General features: G+C 37.8%; 1 protein-coding gene across 9 annotated transcripts in view; it reads left to right on the top strand.

The window, feature by feature from the left end:
• ERC1 (ELKS/RAB6-interacting/CAST family member 1) overlaps positions 1 to 19,523 on the top strand; it is a 509,181-nt gene that overhangs the window by 454,881 nt on the left and 34,777 nt on the right. For 5 of the 9 annotated variants that reach the window (XM_042991509.1, XM_042991507.1, XM_042991508.1 and 2 more), the window contains one exon: positions 9,030 to 9,218. In XM_042991509.1, the coding sequence (XP_042847443.1) occupies positions 9,030 to 9,218 (189 nt within the window). Of the gene's footprint in view, positions 1 to 9,029; positions 9,219 to 19,523 lie in introns of those variants that run through there. The other 4 variants (XM_042991515.1, XM_042991513.1, XM_042991514.1 and 1 more) reach the window with 1 other exon arrangement.

Raw genomic sequence — 19,523 nt, 5'->3', positions numbered from 1 at the left:
CTAGTTTTTCCTTTTCAATGCAGCATCAGTATTCATTTGGCTCGCCTGTTCCAAAAGTGTGAACCTCTTTTCTCCCTCTTCTGCCTCATTTTTCTACCCCATGCCTAGAATTTTTTCCCCGTAATTTCTCATTCATGAGTGAATAGCCATGGAACTTAGGTATAGAATGGGGTGGTCACTTACCTGTTTTATTGTGTACACTTTTAGGTGTACACACAAATACTTAACCCCTACATTGTTCACTAAAATACAATAAATGATTTATTGTGGAGAGGCAAGCCTTCAGCCAAGAACTGAATTGAAGATGCTTTCCCATCTTTATTAGCTCTTAAGAGCGAGGAAGAATTTTGGAGCATGCACCTATTCTTAGCATTTCTTAATCTAGCAGAGTGGGTGGTTTTCTTGAATCTAGTTCTCTTTCTCTCATCTGACCATATCTTCAGGGTGCCTACTATGTGTCCCCCTGATTGGTTAGCTTGTAGTAGCTTCTGTGCCTCATAGTAGCATTCTCTCCACCTAATGTCCATTTATCTGCACTTCTTCATTTGTACATACTTGTCTGCCCTCTTATTGGTAAATGATCTTATTTTCATGTATCTTACAAATTTCCAAGTGTTAAAGCAGGTACTTGAAATACCTGCAGCCTTTAACATCCTCCGCGAGCATATGAATAAAAGGGCCCAGTGGGAGATTCCCTTCCCTTACCAGTGTGCAGGCCTGCAACACTCTGCTGTTTTTGAGTAGCATTTATTATACTGCATAAAATAGGATAGGTTTTAACTAAATGAAGAGTAACTAGGCAAAATATAGTTAGTAGCTCTGTAGTTCAGATTTCAAGATTCATTTTATTCTGTACCCTGTTTCCTGTCTCCTTACAACTTTGAGTACAGATTTTTTTTTCTCTCTCTCTGTATCCAGATCAAGAAGTAGAAAATGTTTTGTTTTGCTGAAGTGGTAGTATATACTTAAAGAAAAGTTGACAACGGATTTCTGAGCCATGAAACTAAGAGGAAATGACCAGATGTTATTTAAAAATTTTTTAATGTTTATTTTTGAGAGAGAGAGAGAGAGAGAACTTGAGCGGGGAACAGGCAGAGAGAGAGAGAGAGAGAGACACAGAATCTGAAGCAGGCTCCAGGATCTGAGCTGTCAGCACAGTCTGACATAGGGCTTGAACCCACAAATTGTGAAACCATGACTTGAGCTGAAGTCAGACACTTAACCAACTGAGCCCCCAGTTTTTTATAAAATGATTACCACTTTTGTTTGTACTTCAAAACCTATAGCCTTTGGCAATTTTGATGGACACATTTAAACTTTAACAAACCATAAAGCCTTTTTAAAATCTAAAACCTTTGGAGAGAGTTTTTACTTTAAGAACTAGATATTTCTGTTTGTAGTAAGATTTCTGATTAACATTTATTCATCTCAGTGACCCAATAGTCCCTGAACCTGAATTCCTAGTGTAACTGAGTATTTACTATTCCTTTCCTTTACTCAGTGTTAAAGAAAAAAATTATCCATTCCCTTTTTAAAACAGTAAGACAGACTTTATTCAAGACAACTGTGATAGGGATAGGAAGCAGTGCAATGGAGTTGTTCAGTGGGGAGAAAGATTGTGCTTAACAATCTTTGAACTGAATATGGTAAGGAAAACTGGAAATTCATGGCCAAGAAGCAGGGTTGGGATCAGTATATGGACACTTACCAAGACAAAACACCAGGGATAAGGGCACATTCTGGCTAAACTGACCTAATAAGATCCTTGCTGAAGGCAGGCCAGCGATCACCTGGAGAATGAGGGAGGATGAGGAACCTTATCATATATTGAGAGTAATCAAATATCAAGGATGAGAGATTCTTGATAGAGCTAGACAATGTAGAGATGAGCCCAAAATTAGGGCCAGTTAAGAAGAGAGTTCAGGGAGAACCTAACTAAAGTTTGGTGAGAATCTTTGCCACCAGTATATAGATAACATAATGAGAGGGTTAAGTGAGCCTAAGTGATTCCCCAGTCCAAATATTTCATTTACTATAGTAGTAATAGTAGGTCATCTGTAAGGGAGGCTGAAAGAACAGATTCTGCTTACTATAACACGCCTATTTTAGGTACTTAGAAAATATTTATGATATAAATGATTGTTTTGCTTTTGTCATGATTTTTATTTTTGGTTTAGGAGACAAATACAGGAAAGTCACATTCTATAAAATTTGGGGAGTCAAATAGTTAAACATGAAAGATAGTTAATGAAGTAAGGGTTAGGATTTGGAGCCCTTAACTTTAACTTGCCTTTAACTTTAGGTTATCTGTTAATTTTTCCTGGAATTTTGGAAGTTTATTAACTTACCCCTAAAAGAAAGGCAGCTATGCTATACTAGAATTGTTTTTCAGTTACTAGCCCACTAAGTACAAAGTAAGTCTAAAGCTATTCTCTCTCTTGCAGGAAAAGTGTCTAGTGAGGGCCATTCTCAAAAGTATATTTTTTTCTATTTGGTAGGGTTAAAAATGGGTAAGACTATACCACCAAAAACATTTAGGGAATCCATTAATTGTCCTTCTGTTTGGGCTTCAAATGAGAAAGCTAATTAAGAAGTTGGATCTCAGAGACCATTAAGAATAAAAAACTTGAGGAGTGCCTGGGTGGCTCAGTCGGTTAAGCATCTGACTTCAGCTCAAGTCATGATCTCGAGGTTTGTGAGTTCAAGCCAGCATCGAGCTCTGTGCTGACAGCTAGAGCCTGGAGCCTGCTTCGGATTCTGTGTCTCCCTCGTTCTCTGCCCCTCCCCCACTTTCTCTCTGCCTCTCTCTCTCTCTCTCTCTCTCAAAAATAAACATTAAAAAAAAATTCAAAGAAGAAAAAACTTGGATTTTATAACCTTATATACGAAGACAAAGTTAAACTAAGCTTCACAGCATGGCACAGAGGTTTATTTAGCAATTTGCATGAAGTTGATTTCAAAAGTAAACTTGAAGATAAACCATGAATTTATGCATTTTAATTCTTGTATACACTCAACACATTAGCTCCATTATTTCATGACTTTTTTAATGTAGAGTAGAACCACACCTTATTCTTTTTTTTTTTTTAATTTTTTTTTTAACGTTTATTTATTTTTGAGACAGAGAGAGACAAAGCATAAACGGGGGGGGGGGGGTCAGAGAGAGGGAGACACAGAATCTGAAACAGGCTCCAGGCTCTGAGCTGTCAGCACAGAGCCTGACACGGGGTTCGAACTCACGGACCGCGAGATCATGACCTGAGCCAAAGTTGGCCGCTTAACCGACTGAGCCACCCAGGCGCCCCCACACGTTATTCTTAATATTCCCACCAGCTAAAACTGGATATGACATGGCACAAAGGCATTCACTAAATGTTTGTTAAGTGAATTATATAACTTTTTAGTTTCAATATATGTCATTTGATATACTATATTTTTTGAAAGAACTCTATTCTTTCACAAATAACTGCATTTAAGTGAGAACATAACACAAAATTCCAGACTTTTGTAAAGAAACTTAACACTAGCCTTCATCTTTCTTATCCTGAAGTATATAATTGGCCAAGAAGATAAACTTAGTTATTGAAGGAGAAAAGAGTTTGAAACTAGATCGATTAATTTTCTTTATTTGTTTATTTATTTATTTGGTTCTTTTTTTTTTTTTTTTTTTTTTTACTTTTCAGAGTTAGCCCTCTGCTGGAGCCTCTAGACAAAAATACAGTTAAGAGACTAATGTCTCTAGGCAGTTAATGTTATTTGTTCTGGGACTTTCTTGATACACCTACACTGGGGGACAGAAGTGTAATGGTAACCCAGTGAGAAATCAAAACTACCACTAGCATTTTTGCCATTAATATATGGGCAGGTGAACCTGTCTCTGAAGACTTCAGCAGCAGATATAAAGAGGAACAAGATTTTATAGCCAATTAAGGGTAGTCAGCTAGCCACAGAAGAATCACAGCAAATGTAAAAATAATTTTCCAGGAACACAGTAAATGATGGATAAATGTTAGCTTTTTTAAAAATGGCATCTTCAGGGCATCTGGGTGGCTCAGTCACCCTTAACTTTAAGTCACTTAACTAAGTGTCTGACTTCAGGTTAGGTCATGGTCTCATGGTTCTTGAGTTCAAGCCCCACATTGGGCTGTCTGCTATCAGTGCAGAGCCTGCTTCAGATCTTCTGTCCCTCTGTCTCTTCCCCTCCTCCTACTCACTTGCTCTCTCTCAAAAATAAACATTTTTAAAAATGGCATCTTCTTGGGGTGTCTGGGTGGTGCTTAGTCCATTAAGTGTCCAACTCATGATTTGGGCTCAGGTCATGATCTCAAAGCCCCACACTGGGCCTGTGCTGGGCATGGAGGCTGAGATTCTCTCTCTCCTTCTCCCTCCCCTCCTCATGCTTGCATTCTCTCTCTCTCTCAAAAATAAAATATTTTTTAAAGTGGCATCTTCTTGGGGTGCCTAGGTAGCTCAGTTGGTTAAGCATCTGACTGTTGATCTCAGCTCAGGTCTTGATCACAGGGTCATGAGTTCAAGCCCCATGTTGGGCTCCACACTGGGCCTGAAGACTACTTTAACATAAATAAATAATAAATAATAACAAATGGCATCTTCCAAACAGCAAAATACTAGTTACCCCAAAATCTTAAGTTCCAAATAATATTGAGTACCTATTCATTCAGCCTTTATGATGAAGCTACACCATTCCTTTTTAAATGAGTGCCTAGGGTGGATGCCTGAATGGCTCGGTTGGTTCTGACTCTTGATTTTGGCTCAGGTCACGATCTCACAGTTTGTGGGTTCAAGCCCTGGTGTCGGACTCCATGCCGGCAGTGCGGAGCCTGCTTAAGATTCTCTCTTTTCTCTGTCTTTGTCCCTCCCCCGCTCATGCTCTCACATCCTCTCTCAAAATAAATAAGGAAATAAATAAAAAACAAATTAAAAAAATAAAACCAGTGCCTAGAATGTGTTACAACGAACTAATCTATACTTAGAGTAAGTGTCTGACAAAGAAACAGTAGAGGGAGAAGAGAAAAGGAGGCTAAATAATGGACTAGTTAAAAGTCTTTCACTGTGCACATTCCATCCTGGTATTGAAGAGTCAAATTGTCTAAGAAAGTGTGTTCAGATATCATAGATACATGGGTTGCAGAAATGGAAAACTGTGGAATTTTCACTCACAGTCTACACTGAACAATACAGGAGCAATTCATCTGTCTTCCAAAAGACCTTTACCCATCTAATCTCACTTAAGTGGAAAGGAGGTTAAAATAAATACCTCAGAAGATCACTGTCCTCTGTCACCATATGTCATCAAATGCTGGCCTCTGAAGTCAGTTTGAGAATCTAGTACATAAGCAAATAAATCCTTTGAGAAGAAACAAAGCTATCAGTAAGTCAACCAAAAAAATCTTATCCCTTTTTGTAATTTAAATTCTTTTCCTTAATAATTTGGTAAATATTAAGACTAGGGGAACATTGCCTTTTGACATTACATTTGATACAAGCAGAAATTATCTCGATAAGTTCATTTTTTAACTTCATTTTGACAAAAAAAGATGTATAACTATTTTTCTGCATAGCTATGGAACTAAGCCTGACCACATTTCTGATAGTTTTTGGTAGGACTTCTTGCCAATGTACTGAGGTTGCATGTGGACAGAAGACATAACTTACAGATCCTGTAAGGCATCCTCATTCCACTTGACAAGCGTCCCTTTTCCCTCTTGAGATTAGGCAGTGGCAGTTCTACCTTGTGGGAAATGCAATTTCTTTTCTAAGTGGCCTGCCCAAGTCAGATAGGGAGAAAAGGAAGAGATAAGGGCATTTCCCACATGATTGACGTGGTTAAATGTGTCCCAGAGAGGCCAAAGTGATTTTTTTAAGAGGGTAGATTTGAGAGCTGTGCTACTTGGGCTGTTTCCTATGCCTTCACATAGTAACCCCTATGGGGTTTTTGTTTTGTTTTGTTAAAGCAATTTCTTTAGCCATGGGAAGAAAGGACAGACATCTGGGCTGTTGCATAGATGAATTTTTATTCTGGAAAGAATTTCAAATTCCATCATTTTTTAACTTTTCAGTTTGGACTTTGAGGAATTATAGAGTGCAAAAGACTATCATGTTTTTTAGTCAGTTAGCACTTCAACATGAAATGCATTTAAATTAATTTAAATTTACCTTTAAGAACAAGGACCTGAAAAATAAGTTTTTTCATTTCAAGTCATGTAGTAATGAGGTAGTATTTTTCTAAATGTCATTTACTATCAGAAATTTGACTTTTCCATTACTACCATTTATCACATTGTCTCCTTCCTCTGTGGTCATATTCTTTCATGCCAGTTTGCTTATTCAAACAGTAATTACCTAAAATATCAGCTTTTTCAGCCTTGCAGCCCAGATGTGATAACATCTATAGTCCCCCCCCAACACACACACACACACACACACACACATACATACATACATACATACATACATACACATACAGAATAAGTGGTAGTCCCAAAAGTGAATTCCCCCTCCCCTGCCAAATTTTTTTTATCAATGGAAGACAAGGCCAAGCTAAAAACAACAACAACCAAAAAGAAAGAAAGAAAGAAAGAAAGAAAGAAAGAAAGAAAGAAAGAAAGAAAGAAAGAAAGAAAGAAAAGAAAAGAAATAGGGCTACATTGTGTGGAGGCCTCAGGGTTGTGGTGTCTTATGGTTCTATTACCATGACTAGGCAGTTTAGTTATTGAAGTGCAAAGTGTGCATGCATTTAAGGGAATACTGCCTTTATATTGCTTTTAAAGATTATGCTTTGGAATTCTTTATAAAATTTTCTGCAGTGAGTATACATTTGTGGCCAGAAATAAAATATAATTCTTTTTGAGAGATTGGTGATGTTAGTGAAAAATTATCCAACTTCCCCACTCTCTAAATCCTCTGCTTTATTCAAAGAGTCCCTTCTTTCTGTGATTGGCAGGGTCAATATGTCTATCATAGGTAGGAAATGCCAGCAGAAACTGGTACCATGAGCCTGCTGATTAGGGGTTTCTTATAGAACCCAAGAGCTTTCCATACCAGCACCTAAGTGTTTAACCTTTATCCTTATAGAATTGTGTGTATGAGTTTAAAAAACAAAATAATGCTAAGTTGATTTACTTTCTCTGGTTTGTCTAGCCAGGCTTCAACTTCTATAATATGTAATACTAGATAGGCCTAACCTCTGAACTCTGATCTCTTTAGTAAGCTAAAGATTGTTTTAGTCACTATGCCCTGGCTCTTCCCTCTCTTTTTTTAAGTTTTTATTTATTTTGAGAGAGAGAGAGCACAAGTTAGGGAGTGGCAGAGAGAGAGGGAGAGAGAAAGAATCCACATTGTCCAGATGCAGAGCCCGATGCAGGGCTCAAACTCACGAGCCACGAGATCATGACCTGAGCTGAAGGTGGATGCTTAACCGATTAAGCCACCCAGGTGCCCCTGGCTCTTCCCTCTCAATTATTTCATGGAATTAATATTAGAAAACACAGGAAATGTGATGTATTTATAAAGCCACCATTAAAAACCATGTTTTTCCAGGAATAGGTAATGTTTGAATAGTACTCATAATGTTTATAACATTAAATGGATAAACAGTGTATCAAGCAAAATATGAAGTGTGATACTGTTAAAGTTGGTTTATATAAGTTTATTAGAAGACTTAGAAGAAAATCAGCCAACATTGCAAATGGTAATGCCTATAGCCTATTTTGTCACTTCTTTTATACTTTTTTTCCCATATTTTTCAGAGTAAAATATGTATTAATTTCATAAAATATGTAAAACTTTATTCATTTAAAAAAAACTCTTAAAGAGAAATAAAGGAAAGCAGCAGGAGCAGGCCTCTCGGGAGGCCAGGGAGAAATCAGTGTCACTTTTGAAAGTAATGCCAGTCCTTGTTTCTGTAAAGAAGATTACTGAGCTCCTTTATTCATTAGGTGGGTTAGAGGTGTCCTGTACATGAAAAATGCCAGCCTAGTGACATGTAACAGGTGCAGACCTCTGCCTTTTAAGCCCTGGGAACATTTTGAGAATTGCCAGCATTTTGGTGGAGCTTCGCAACTCTCACAGCTGCTATGTATCAAGCAGGTGCTGCTCTAACATTTCCTTGTTCTGAGATGTGAGAACTGGCCCAACTCTTCCTAAACGCGCCAGGCTTTGACCAACTACCAAGTACCTGACCAGAGTATTGTCATGAGAGCTGTCAAATGAAATTCTGGGGTAGAAGTCATCTGTCATGTGCTTCCAAGTGGAATCAAGGGATAGTTATTCATCCAGAGTAAAGGGAATACCAAAAAAAAAAAAAAAAGTGCAGGACTGTTTTTCAAGATAAACATCAAACCAGTGTTACAACTGAGAGAATTTCAGAGAGTCCTTGGCTGTGAGTCAGGTGTTTGGTGTTATAGAAGAATTTATCAATCACTGTTTAAAAAGAATATTGGATACCTCTGTGAAATGAATGAGGGGCGCTTAAGCCAGGATGAGGCAGATTTAGTAATGAGTTCACTCATCACATCTCATGGCCAAGAAAAACTTGCACCTTCTCCAGAGACAGAATTTTTCTTCCATTCCAGGAGGTGAAGGAACACATGAAGTATATGCTGTCCAGGCTTTCAGTGAGCAAATTTCGCTAGCATTTTTTTTTTTGTAACCTCTTATAAATAAACGGGAAGAGAAATCATGAGGTAACTGGAGTCTTTCTGTATCATGAATGTCATCGTGGTAAAAACAAGTTAGTCCTGTGTTTAATCCCCTGCCTAAGTATGGAACTCTCAGTTTCATCTTGATAGACTAAGCCAGCATTCCCTACCTGTCTCCCAAAAGGGGGTTTAGATGTGACAGTGTAAATGTGCAAGTGTGTGGAACTGTATCTTTTTATAATCCTGAAGATTTCAGTGGTGGTTAGAGCAGTTTGACTCTTTGGCCAGTTTTCTTTGACTTGGAAGACAAAGATATTTGAACTTCTTGTTTCAGATTGACCTTGACTTTCCTCAATTTTTTCACTTCAGATCATCCAGCCCCTCTTAGAACTTGACCAGAATAGAAGCAAATTAAAGTTGTATATTGGACACCTGACAGCCCTCTGCCATGACCGAGACCCCCTGATTCTTCGTGGACTCACTCCACCAGCTTCCTATAACTTGGACGATGACCAGGCAGCTTGGGAGAATGAGCTGCAGAAGATGACCCAGGAGCAGGTAAGTCTCTCACTTGAACTTTGACAAGACCCTGTTAAAATTCAGCTGCTATTTAGATTGATGCAGTAGGAGCTACCTTTGGAAACTCAGTGTCCAGATTCAGGATTCTTAGCAAAGGGTAGTTCTTCAACAGATAATAGGAATTACTATTTGCAAAAGTACCACTTTATTCTTCCCTCAGTGTGACTTGCTCAAGTATCAAAAAGGGCTGCTTAGCACTCTCAACAATAGCCAAATTATGGAAAGAGCCTAAATGTCCATCAACTGATGAATGGATAAAGAAATTGTGGTTTATATACACAATGGAGTACTACAGGGCAATGAGAAAGAACGAAATATGGCCCTTTCTAGCAACGTGGATGGAACTGGAGAGTGTGATGCTAATTGAAATAAGCCATACAGAGAAAGACAGATACCATATGTTTTCACTCTTATGTGGATCCTGAGAAACTTAACAGAAACCCATGGTGGAGGGGAAGAAAAAAAAAAAAAAAAAGAGGTTAGAGTGGGAGAGAGCCAAAGCATAAGAGACTCTTAAAAACTGAGAACAAACTGAGGGTTGATGGGAGGTGGGAGGGAGGGGAGGGTGGGTGATGAGTATTGAAGAGGGCATCTTTTGGGATGAGCACCGGGTGTTGTATGGAAACCAATTTGACAATAAATTTCATATATTGGGGGGAAAAAAAGGGCTGCTTAGAAAGGAGAGGGTTAAGGACAGTCTGCTCATATGCCATGTGTTGTTTCATAGAAGCGATGACCACTGATAATTATGGGTACTGAAGGAAAATCTGAGTTAAGGATACTTGGATAAAGGATTCTTGACAAGTCAGTAGCATATATCTTACTCAGTTGTCTCTAGGGAACAGTGGGTTACAACACACTTAAGTTTTTAAGTAAAAAAACCATTCAATGAATTAATGTTGCTTCCCACGCTACATTTTCTGCCTACTGTTGCCTGTAAAATACCCAGTGATTCTCTTTTATTCGTATTATGATTTTATTTTATTTTTTGTTCTTTTTTTTAATAGAGAAAGGCTATTCTGGACAGAAAAACTGTGAATAAAAGAAACATAAAAATGAATGAGGAGAGCTATAGAGAGCAGACATAGAAAGTGAAGGAAAGAAAAGTTGAATAAATACAGAGAAAGAGAACAGTTTTTAAAACATTGAGTCTAAGCTCCTTTTGTTCCTAGTTTATAGATGGGGTTGATGATATCCCTAACTAGGCTATAATCATACTAACCAAGAGACTTAACTGCACTGGTGGTGTAAATTTACTAAAATTCTGCAGAATTTTGAAGCGGTATGCTGTTGTCCAGCTAAATCCTTGCTATTTGTTAAGCACTATTTGTTCACTTACAATGTGTGAAGGAAAATTGTGTTAAATACAGATACTTCCATGGTATAATGTTAAAGACAGCAGTATTAAACCACAGATCAAGAAATGCAGACTGGAGTTGTAGAGCCGTACTTACTTACCCCTGATATGGATATTGCCTCATAGAACGCATATTTAACAGCCTAATTAGTTATCTACCTCACTTATTTAATTAGTAAAAAGGTAAGGCCTGCCTCTCAAATGTAGCATGTTGCCATAGAAATTTTAATTTCTCTCTTCTTGAAAGAGAAAAATCCAAAGGACAGAATGAAATTGGATTCCGAGTAGCTCCTTTGGATATTAATAACCATGTAGTGAAGATGCAACTGAAAGCCCACTGGAAGCAGAACACATGGCTGGTTAGTTTTCAAAACTTTTACTTCAGGGGCACATAGGTGGCTCAGTCGGTTGAACGTCTGACTTCTGCTCAGGTCATGATCTCATGGTTCGGAAGTTGAAGCCTCACATCAGGCTCTGTGCTGACAGCTCCGAGCCTGGATCCTGCTTCAAATTCTCTCTCTCTCTCTCTCTCTCTCTCTCTCTCTCTCTCTCTCTGCGCCCTTCTCCCACTCGTGCTCACTCGCGCTCTCTCTCTCTCAAATAAACATTAAAATTTATTTATTTAAAAAGCTTTTACCAAAATTTTACAGAAGAACAATGCTTCTTAAAGCACTGACCATAGTAATGTATCAAAGTTTAACCGGCATTAAATTATTTCTTTGTGTAACAGCTTGTCTTTGAAATGAAAAAAGTATTTTAGCTTAGTTCCATTTTTCAAATATGCTTGAATGGGCTTAACTCAGTCTCTCTAAGGGGAAAAAAAATATCTCCAGGATGAGACCAAAATCGAAAATTTCGAACTAAGAATTTTTCAAAAAGTTTTGAGTGAATCAAACCAGGAATTCACTAATAGACTTGCATTACACGTTATGTTACAATCAAGCTACTGTAAACATCAAAACAATTTTGCTCAATACATGAATTGTGTTAATATGTTTCTTCTTGATTGAGAATGTGCTTCAGTCACTGAAGTTATTGCTTGAAGTGTGTGAAGTTGTATCTTTAGCAGGCTTCCCTGGAAAACCTGGGAAACAGGGGACTTAGGTTATCTGTAAAAGAATACAGCAACCAATACCACCTTCTATTGGTGGAGAAACCAATCAATTTTCTGCCTCACCACAAGTAAGAATTTAAGGGAACAATGCAGGCTATTGAGAAAGATGACCCTTAATACTACAAAATGATTTGTCTATGAAAGTATTATGATCAAGGTTTGACTTTACTTTTTGAAGCCCTAGAAACATATGACATGAATCACTGCCAGATACACCCATTGGTTTATTTTATGTGTATGCATTCTGTTTACTTTTTTGTTTTGGGGATGTAGAGTCTTCTGCAACTGACATTTGTTATCCAAATCTGTGTGTCCAGTGTATTTCACTGTACCATGTTCCCCCAGTAACACCCTCATGAGGACAGGACAGGACAGGAATCTTGTCTATATCAAGAAAGATGCTTAGCATATAGTATCTGCTCAGTAAATATTTGTTGAATGAATAAGAGACAGAAGACAGTAGGGTAAATTCTGTACTCCTTATCACATCCTACAAGACTTTCTTTCATTTGGCTTATTTATTAAATACACATCCCTTCTCATCCTAGCCATGAAGCATACCCAGCCACTTCGTTTTAAACTATTTACAGTTTCTATACTTCTGTCCTTTTGCTCATATTGATCCTTGTGCCTAATGTGCCCTTCCCTACTTTGTCTCCCTGGACAGTACCTAAATAGGAATCTGAGTTTTTTGTTTTTTGGGTTTTTTTTTTTTTATGTTTATTCATTTTTTAGAGAGTGTGAGCAGGAGAGGGACAGACAGGGGGCAGGGAAGACAGAGGATCTGAAGCTGGCTCGGCACTGACAGTAGAGATCCCCTTGCAGGGCTTGAACTCATGAACCGTGAGATCATGACCTGAGCCGAAGTCAGACATTTAACCAACTGAGCCACCCAGGCATCCCAGGAATCTGTGTTTTTAAGCTCAGCTAAGACATCATTTCTTCTATGCATCCTTTCCTGAAACCCCAGGCAGAATGTGCTGCTCCCTCTTTAGGGTTTTTGTAGTACCTGTAACACTTACACTTACTTGTTTTCATATCTGTCTTCCCATTCTAAGCTTTCTGTCTGTTGAAGACATGAGCTATATAATTTTCATCTTAAAATTAGCACCACATCAACAAGTACCACTTGCTCAGTAACTTAAACGAGTGAGTGAATTCTAGTGAGTTCTGCGTAGTTTACTAGTTTGTATTTCATATTTGAGATTCTTATTTCTCCAACTACAAAAGATCCTTCACTGCCAGAACCATGTCTTATATTTCTAAAGTGCCTAGCAGAATACTACGTGTATAGAGAATGTTTACTATATACTTAGCTGATTATTTATTTGGCAATCCAAGACAGTTTTCTCAGTGCCATTCAGTAGCTTTGGATAATCTATTGATGTCAGGAACCCTTCAGACTCATCCTGAGTCATAATCCTATAATCTACAACCTCCTGGCCTATAGAAATATAATCTTATTTATAAGATTTATTTATAAGAGTTCCTGGAATTTCTTTTTTTTTTTTTTTTTTTTACTCACTGGTTTTGGTTTATGTATCCTGAAGCTCTGTTATTGAGTGCATATACATTAACGATTATTATATCTTCTTGATGAATTGATTCTTTTATCATTGTATGTCTTTCTTGAAATCTGATGGTATTCCATGTGCTTTGCCTGATATTAACATAACCATTCTAGCTTTTTTTAGGTTAGTGCGTGCATGGTATATCTTTTACCATATATTTGCTTTTAAGCTATCTATGTCTTTATATGTGAAATGAGTTTCTTGTCACAGATATATACTGTCTAGTATATATCCCACCAACCCAGAGGGCACAGGTCTAGGGGGAAGGGCTGTCTCTTCCTCCTTGGTTCCAGAGGGCAAGGCTACCTCCTAGGTTTCAATAGGCTAGGCTATCACCCAGGGCCAGAGGGGTGGAGTTGCCACCCCAGTGGGCCTGGAGGATAGAGCATCCAGCCAGAGAGGATTATTCTCAAGCCTTAAAATCTAGTGGAATTTGCCCTGTGAGGTTTTGAATTTGCTTGGGACCCATGATCCCTTCTGGAATAGGATTGGCTAGCCTATGCCTGTCCCACCATTGTATTTTAGAAGTAGATAATTTGGTTTCAACAGGTTCACATCTACAGAGGAATTTTTGCCTCAAGGTGAATCATACCTTGAGTCTTTTCCACATTTGATTTAGATAATATTTAGATGAGATTTGCAGTTTAGAGTTGAGGCTGAACTGAGTTAAGACTTTTGGGCTGTTGGGGGATGCCCAGCTGGCTCAGTCAGAGGAGTGTGCAACTCTTGATCTTGGGGTTATAGATTTGAGCTCCAGGTTGGGTATAGAGATTACTTAAAAATAAAATCTTAAAAAAAAAAAGGACTTTTGGGCTATTGGGATGGGGGTAAATGTGTTTTGCATGTGAGAAACACATGGAGGTGGGGTATTACGGGCTGAATTATGTCCCCTCAAATTTTTATATCGAAACCCAAACTCCAAGAATGTGACTGTATTTGGAGACAGAGCCTTCGATGAAGTAATTAAGTTGAAATTAGACTGAGAGTGCGGGCCCTAATCCAATCTGACTGGTTCCATATAAGAAGAAGAGATTAGAACATATGGAGAAACACTAGGGGTATGTGATCACAGAGGAAAAAAAAAAACACGTGAAGACACAGAAAGAAGGCAGTCCTCTGCAAGCCAAGGAGAGAGGCCTCAGAAGAAACCAACCCAACCAACACCTTGATCTTGGACTTCTAACTTCGAGACCAGTGAGAAAATACATTTCTGTTATTAAACGACCCAGTCTGGTATTTTGTTATGGCAGCCTTGCATATTAATATGCCTTCTTTTTGAAAGCTATTCTTGTCTGGATATGGAATTCTAGGTTGACTCTTCTGTTTTTTAATACTTTAAAGATGCTGTTACATTTTTTTCTGGCTTACATAAGTTTCATATGAAAAGTCTTTTATATTCATATATATACTTTTTCTTTGTCATGTTTCTTTTTTTCTCTGACTGCTTTCAAGATTTTCTTTTTATCTTTTGTTTTCAACCATTTGAAACTAATGTGCCTACTTGTGTTTTTCTTTGTATTTCCTTTTTGGACTAAAATCCTGTTTTGGATCTCTGAGTCTCTTGGACCTGCATTTTGTTGTCTTTCATTAATTTTAGAAAATTCTTGGCCATTTTCTCTTTATATATGTCTTTGCTTCTTTGTCTCTTTTCCTTCTCTGACTACAGTTGTATATTTGTTAGGTCATTTGATCATGTCCCACATTTCTTGGATATCTGTTTTGTTTTGTCTTTCATGTTATATTTAGAGATTCCTACTATCAACTTTGGTGATTTCTGTTGATCTGTCTTCAAGTTCACTTGCGTTTTTTGTGTGTCTCATAATTTTTTTATTAAATGGCAAATGCTATATGTAAAAGAACAGTTGAAACTGAAGTCAATAATATTTATGTCTGGAAATAGGCATTCCTCTTCCATCAGGCCATTAGTGTTGGGAACTGAGTCAAGTAAGTCAGTAATTGAGCTGGGTTTGAGTTTTGTTTTAGCAGTAGTTACTTCATTGCACACAGGCTTTAAATTTTCCAGCAAATTGCCACTATCATATATTTAATATAAGTTCTAGAGTATTGACTTTTTTTTGTTTTCCTACTTTGTTCTCAGCTTTCAGTACGTTCCTCATGCCTGTGTCATGGAGGGCTCTTTCTTTATCCTCTTGCCCTTCTCCAAGTAGCAGACTGCTCTTGTTACTCAGTCCATTGTTCATGGTTGGGTCAGGGGAGGTTTCTTCATTTTTCTGCTCCAGATTCAGTCATAGGCAGCCTCCGTTTCAGTGTTCCTGCCCCACCCCAGTGACAGACAATTCTCCCCACTCTCAAGGTCTAGACTGCAGGCAGATTTCCTTCTCTTCTCCAGAAGCAGCAGACTTCTGCTTTGAATCAGTTCAGAATTTGGGGGCATAGTGGACTCCCTATCTCTTCTCTGGTGATAGATTCCTTTGCCTAGTGTCAATGCAAGATAGGATAGATTTTTTACTATTGCAGTGGCAGCCAGTCTTTAGGAACAGGGTTCCTGCCCTGCCCCCAGCACACACTGCTTTTCTTGTCAAAGCAGAATGAGGCCCTAGGCACTGAAAGGTTTCTTGCCTCGCCTAGCACACTACTCTTGCTTTATATCCAAGAAGAGTCCAGGGTGCAAGTGGGTCTTGTGTACCTGTCCTCTCATCGCAGGCATTGCAACTTGTGCTCAGACAGCGTCTAAAGTATGGATAGATTTCTGTAGTGCTACTGCTCTACCCTTAAACCTTGCCAGACCCCACTTCCTGTACCATGGAGGTAGGGCTATCTTGGGATTCCCACTCTGTCCCTAATCTTTCTAACTAACACACTGTAACAGCCAATAGAATTAGGAAGTAAAGTCTTAACATTGTACAGAATTCTCTAACGGTCCATTTAGGAAATACGAGGATTGATGTCATTTTTACTCCTCGTGCTATGTTCACAGAACTGGCATGGACTTACTCCAATAAAAACATCCCTTTTTTGAAAGGTGGAAGATTATGTATACCCATAGAACTATTAAAGTTTTTTCTCAACCTATCAATAGGTTGGTAGCTTAATGATAATTATAGAATAGCTAGATGGAAGAATGTGATATATTCTTTCTAGGCTCTACCTTGAAATTGTTCATAGCAGTGACTTTTAATTTCTGAGGTTTTGTAGGTCTGCCCCCAAATTTTATACTCTTTGGAGTTGTCTTTGTGTGTGATATATTAGTTTTGATTGGATTGAACTTGACATGGATGACAGACAAGCATGTATCCATTAGTGTCATGTGCTACAGGTGTCAGCTTCATGGGAGATGATAAATGGTAGATGATAGTTATTACTGTTTACATGCTCATTATTTTTGGTTAATATTTTACTAAGACGGCCTGTTGAGTTCCACATCAACCTTGGAATTTTGCCTTGTTCTAGAATCTTGAGCATGAAAAAGTCTGACCCTAAATCTTTAGCTATACCTGTGCTTTCTTAATTTCAAGCTTCCTATCATTGTGTATCCATGTTGTGATCTAAGAGAGCAGTCTTAAGTATAGATATTTTAGGAATCACAAAAATGGTTTGCAGAAGATTGAGAAAACCTATAGTTGCCATTTTTTATGTAATATATATTTAATTGCAGTTTTGGTCCACATGTTCTTCTTTGTGGTTATACCAAATTATTTTTAATGAAACATTTCAAGCTTTCAGAAAAAACATAGAGATTAATATAACATCAGCTTTATACTCAGAATTAACAAACATTACTTTGTTATATCTGTTTTAGGTTTTTTTAATTTTTATTTGTTTTTGTTTCAGGTTTTTATTTAAATTCTAGTTAGTTAACATGTAGTATAATACTGGTTTCAAGTGTAGAATTTAGAGATTCATCCCTTATGTATAATACGCAGTGCTCATCACAACAGGTGCCCTCCTTAATACCCATCACCTATTTAGCCCATTTCCCCCTCCCTCCATCAACCCTCAGTTTCTTCTCTATAGTTAAGAGTCTCCCTCTTATGGTTTACCTCCTTTTTTCCCCCCTATGTTCATTTATTTTGTTTCTTAAATTCCACATATGAGTATAATTATATGGCATGTGTCTTTCTCTGACTGACTTATTTCACTTAGCATAATATGCTCTTGCTCCATTCACGTTGTTGCAAATGGCAAGATTTCATTCCTGTTGATGGCTGAGTAATACTCCATTGTATATATATATACCACATCATCTTTATCCATTCATCAGTTGGTGGACATATGGCCTCTTTCCATAGTTTGGATATTGTTGGCAATGCTGCTATAAATATCAGTGTGCATGTATCCCTTTGAATCTGTATTTTTGTATCCTTTGGGTAAATACCTAGTAGCACCATTGCTAAATTGTAGGGTAGTCCTATTTTTAATTTTTTGAGGAATCTCCATACTGTTTTCCAGAGTGGCTTTACCAGTTTGCATTCCCACCAACATGTAAGAGGGTTCTTCAGGGCTTTTAAATTTTTTTTGAAATATTTACTTATTTATTTTGAGAAAGAGGAAGAGAGAGCGAGCATGGGGGAGGGGCAGAGAGAGAGGGAAAGAGAGAATCTCAAGCAGGCTCCATACTGTCAGCACAGAGCCTGATGTGGGGCTCGATCTCATGAAATGTAAGGTCATGACCTGAGCTAAAATCAAGAGTCTGACACTTAACCAACTGAGCCACCCAGGCACCCCTTCAGAGCTTTTTTTAATGCTAAATATAGTTAAAGTCTTCATACCCCTTCTCAGTTGCATTTTTCCTGTTTCATCTGTAGTGGCAACTGCTATCCAAAATTGGTATGCATTTTTGCAGTCTACTTTTTTACCTTTTTAATAATGTACATATTTGTTTCCATAAACAATATGCAATATGATTTAGTATGATACAAATTTGAAATAAGTGGCATCATACTATTTAGACCATCTTTCTGTTCTTTATTGTTTACTATTCCCAGGCTCTCTAGTCACTTAGTGTTGGAAAAAGAGACATTGTTGAAATTTTTTCAAATAAATATACATTTTTTACCATTTTACATATGGTTCTGGAGCCCTAAAGAAGCTGTCTTTGAAAAACTAGATTGAGATAGTGTCAAAGTAGAATGCTATTATGGTACAAAGTTTGAAAAACTAGATTGAGATAGTGTCAAAGTAGAATGCTATTATGGTACAAAGTGCCTAGCATTAAGAAAAAGTTTTATTAAGTTCAATTTTAGATTTGAACATCTTCTCTGTTTATTTTAGTCCCATATTTGACCACTGTCTGTTATCTTCCAGTATCGCAGCTCACAATGGAAATTACAGGTCTGTATTTCCCACACTACACTTCTATCTTCTTCTCCTACATAAGGTGCCTTTGTTCCTTTTGTTTTTTTTAATTTTTTTAATGTTTCTTTCTTTTTGAGAGAGAGAGCGACAGAGTATGAGCAGGGGAGGAGCAGAGAGATAGGGAGACACAGAATTTGAGGCAGGCTCCAGGCTCTGAGCTGTCAGTATGGAGCCCAACACGGCCCTCGAACTCATGACAAGATCATGACCTTAGCTGAAGTCGAACACTTATCCAACTGAGCCACCCAGGCACCCCAGGTGCCTTCATTTCTTTGCCAAGTCCTCTTGCCAGCTCTTAGGCAGGAAATCTTGTTAGTGTCTCCATAAATCCAGCACTGAATTGATACTAGCTAACATATAACTAACATCTACTCAAGGAGTTGGATTATTGGTTCTTGGGGCAAGTATTATAGAACTGTTGGGAAAATTGTGGAAACTTTTCAACTAAAACTTTTCTGTATATGCAGACAATTTGAGACTTTAAGTTTTCAGACTTACTTTCAATAGAGCTTGAGAATTTGGGTCTTGGTGTATTTGGGAGGGATAACAATGAGTTTAACATAAGTATTATATATGTTTTTTAAGGGTTATATTGCTACATAACAGTTCCTTGTTTTCAGAAAGATGTAACAAGGTGGGACACTCCAGATATTTGTAGGTACAGATATCTGAAAGACCACACTCCTATGTATAACATAGCTGCAAGTGATTATGTTCAACTTCACAGTGAGGTCAGGAAGCATTTATAAGTCTCCTATGACTCTCTTATTCATACACTTCTGTTTTGTATAACATAATTTCCCTGCAACAATGAACAGCTTTTCAACTTGTCACCAGCACAATGGCTCATATAAAGTGAATGTGGTAACCAGGTTGGAGCATAATATTGTTCATGGGTCAAAGTATCCTGGTTTGAAGAAATTGTG

This window comes from Panthera tigris, chromosome B4, assembly GCF_018350195.1.
Source record: "Panthera tigris isolate Pti1 chromosome B4, P.tigris_Pti1_mat1.1, whole genome shotgun sequence".
Classification (NCBI taxonomy): Eukaryota; Metazoa; Chordata; class Mammalia; order Carnivora; family Felidae; genus Panthera; species Panthera tigris.
The sequence above is the reverse complement of the archived record's forward strand: the minus strand, read 5'-3'. Positions and strand labels throughout refer to the sequence as shown.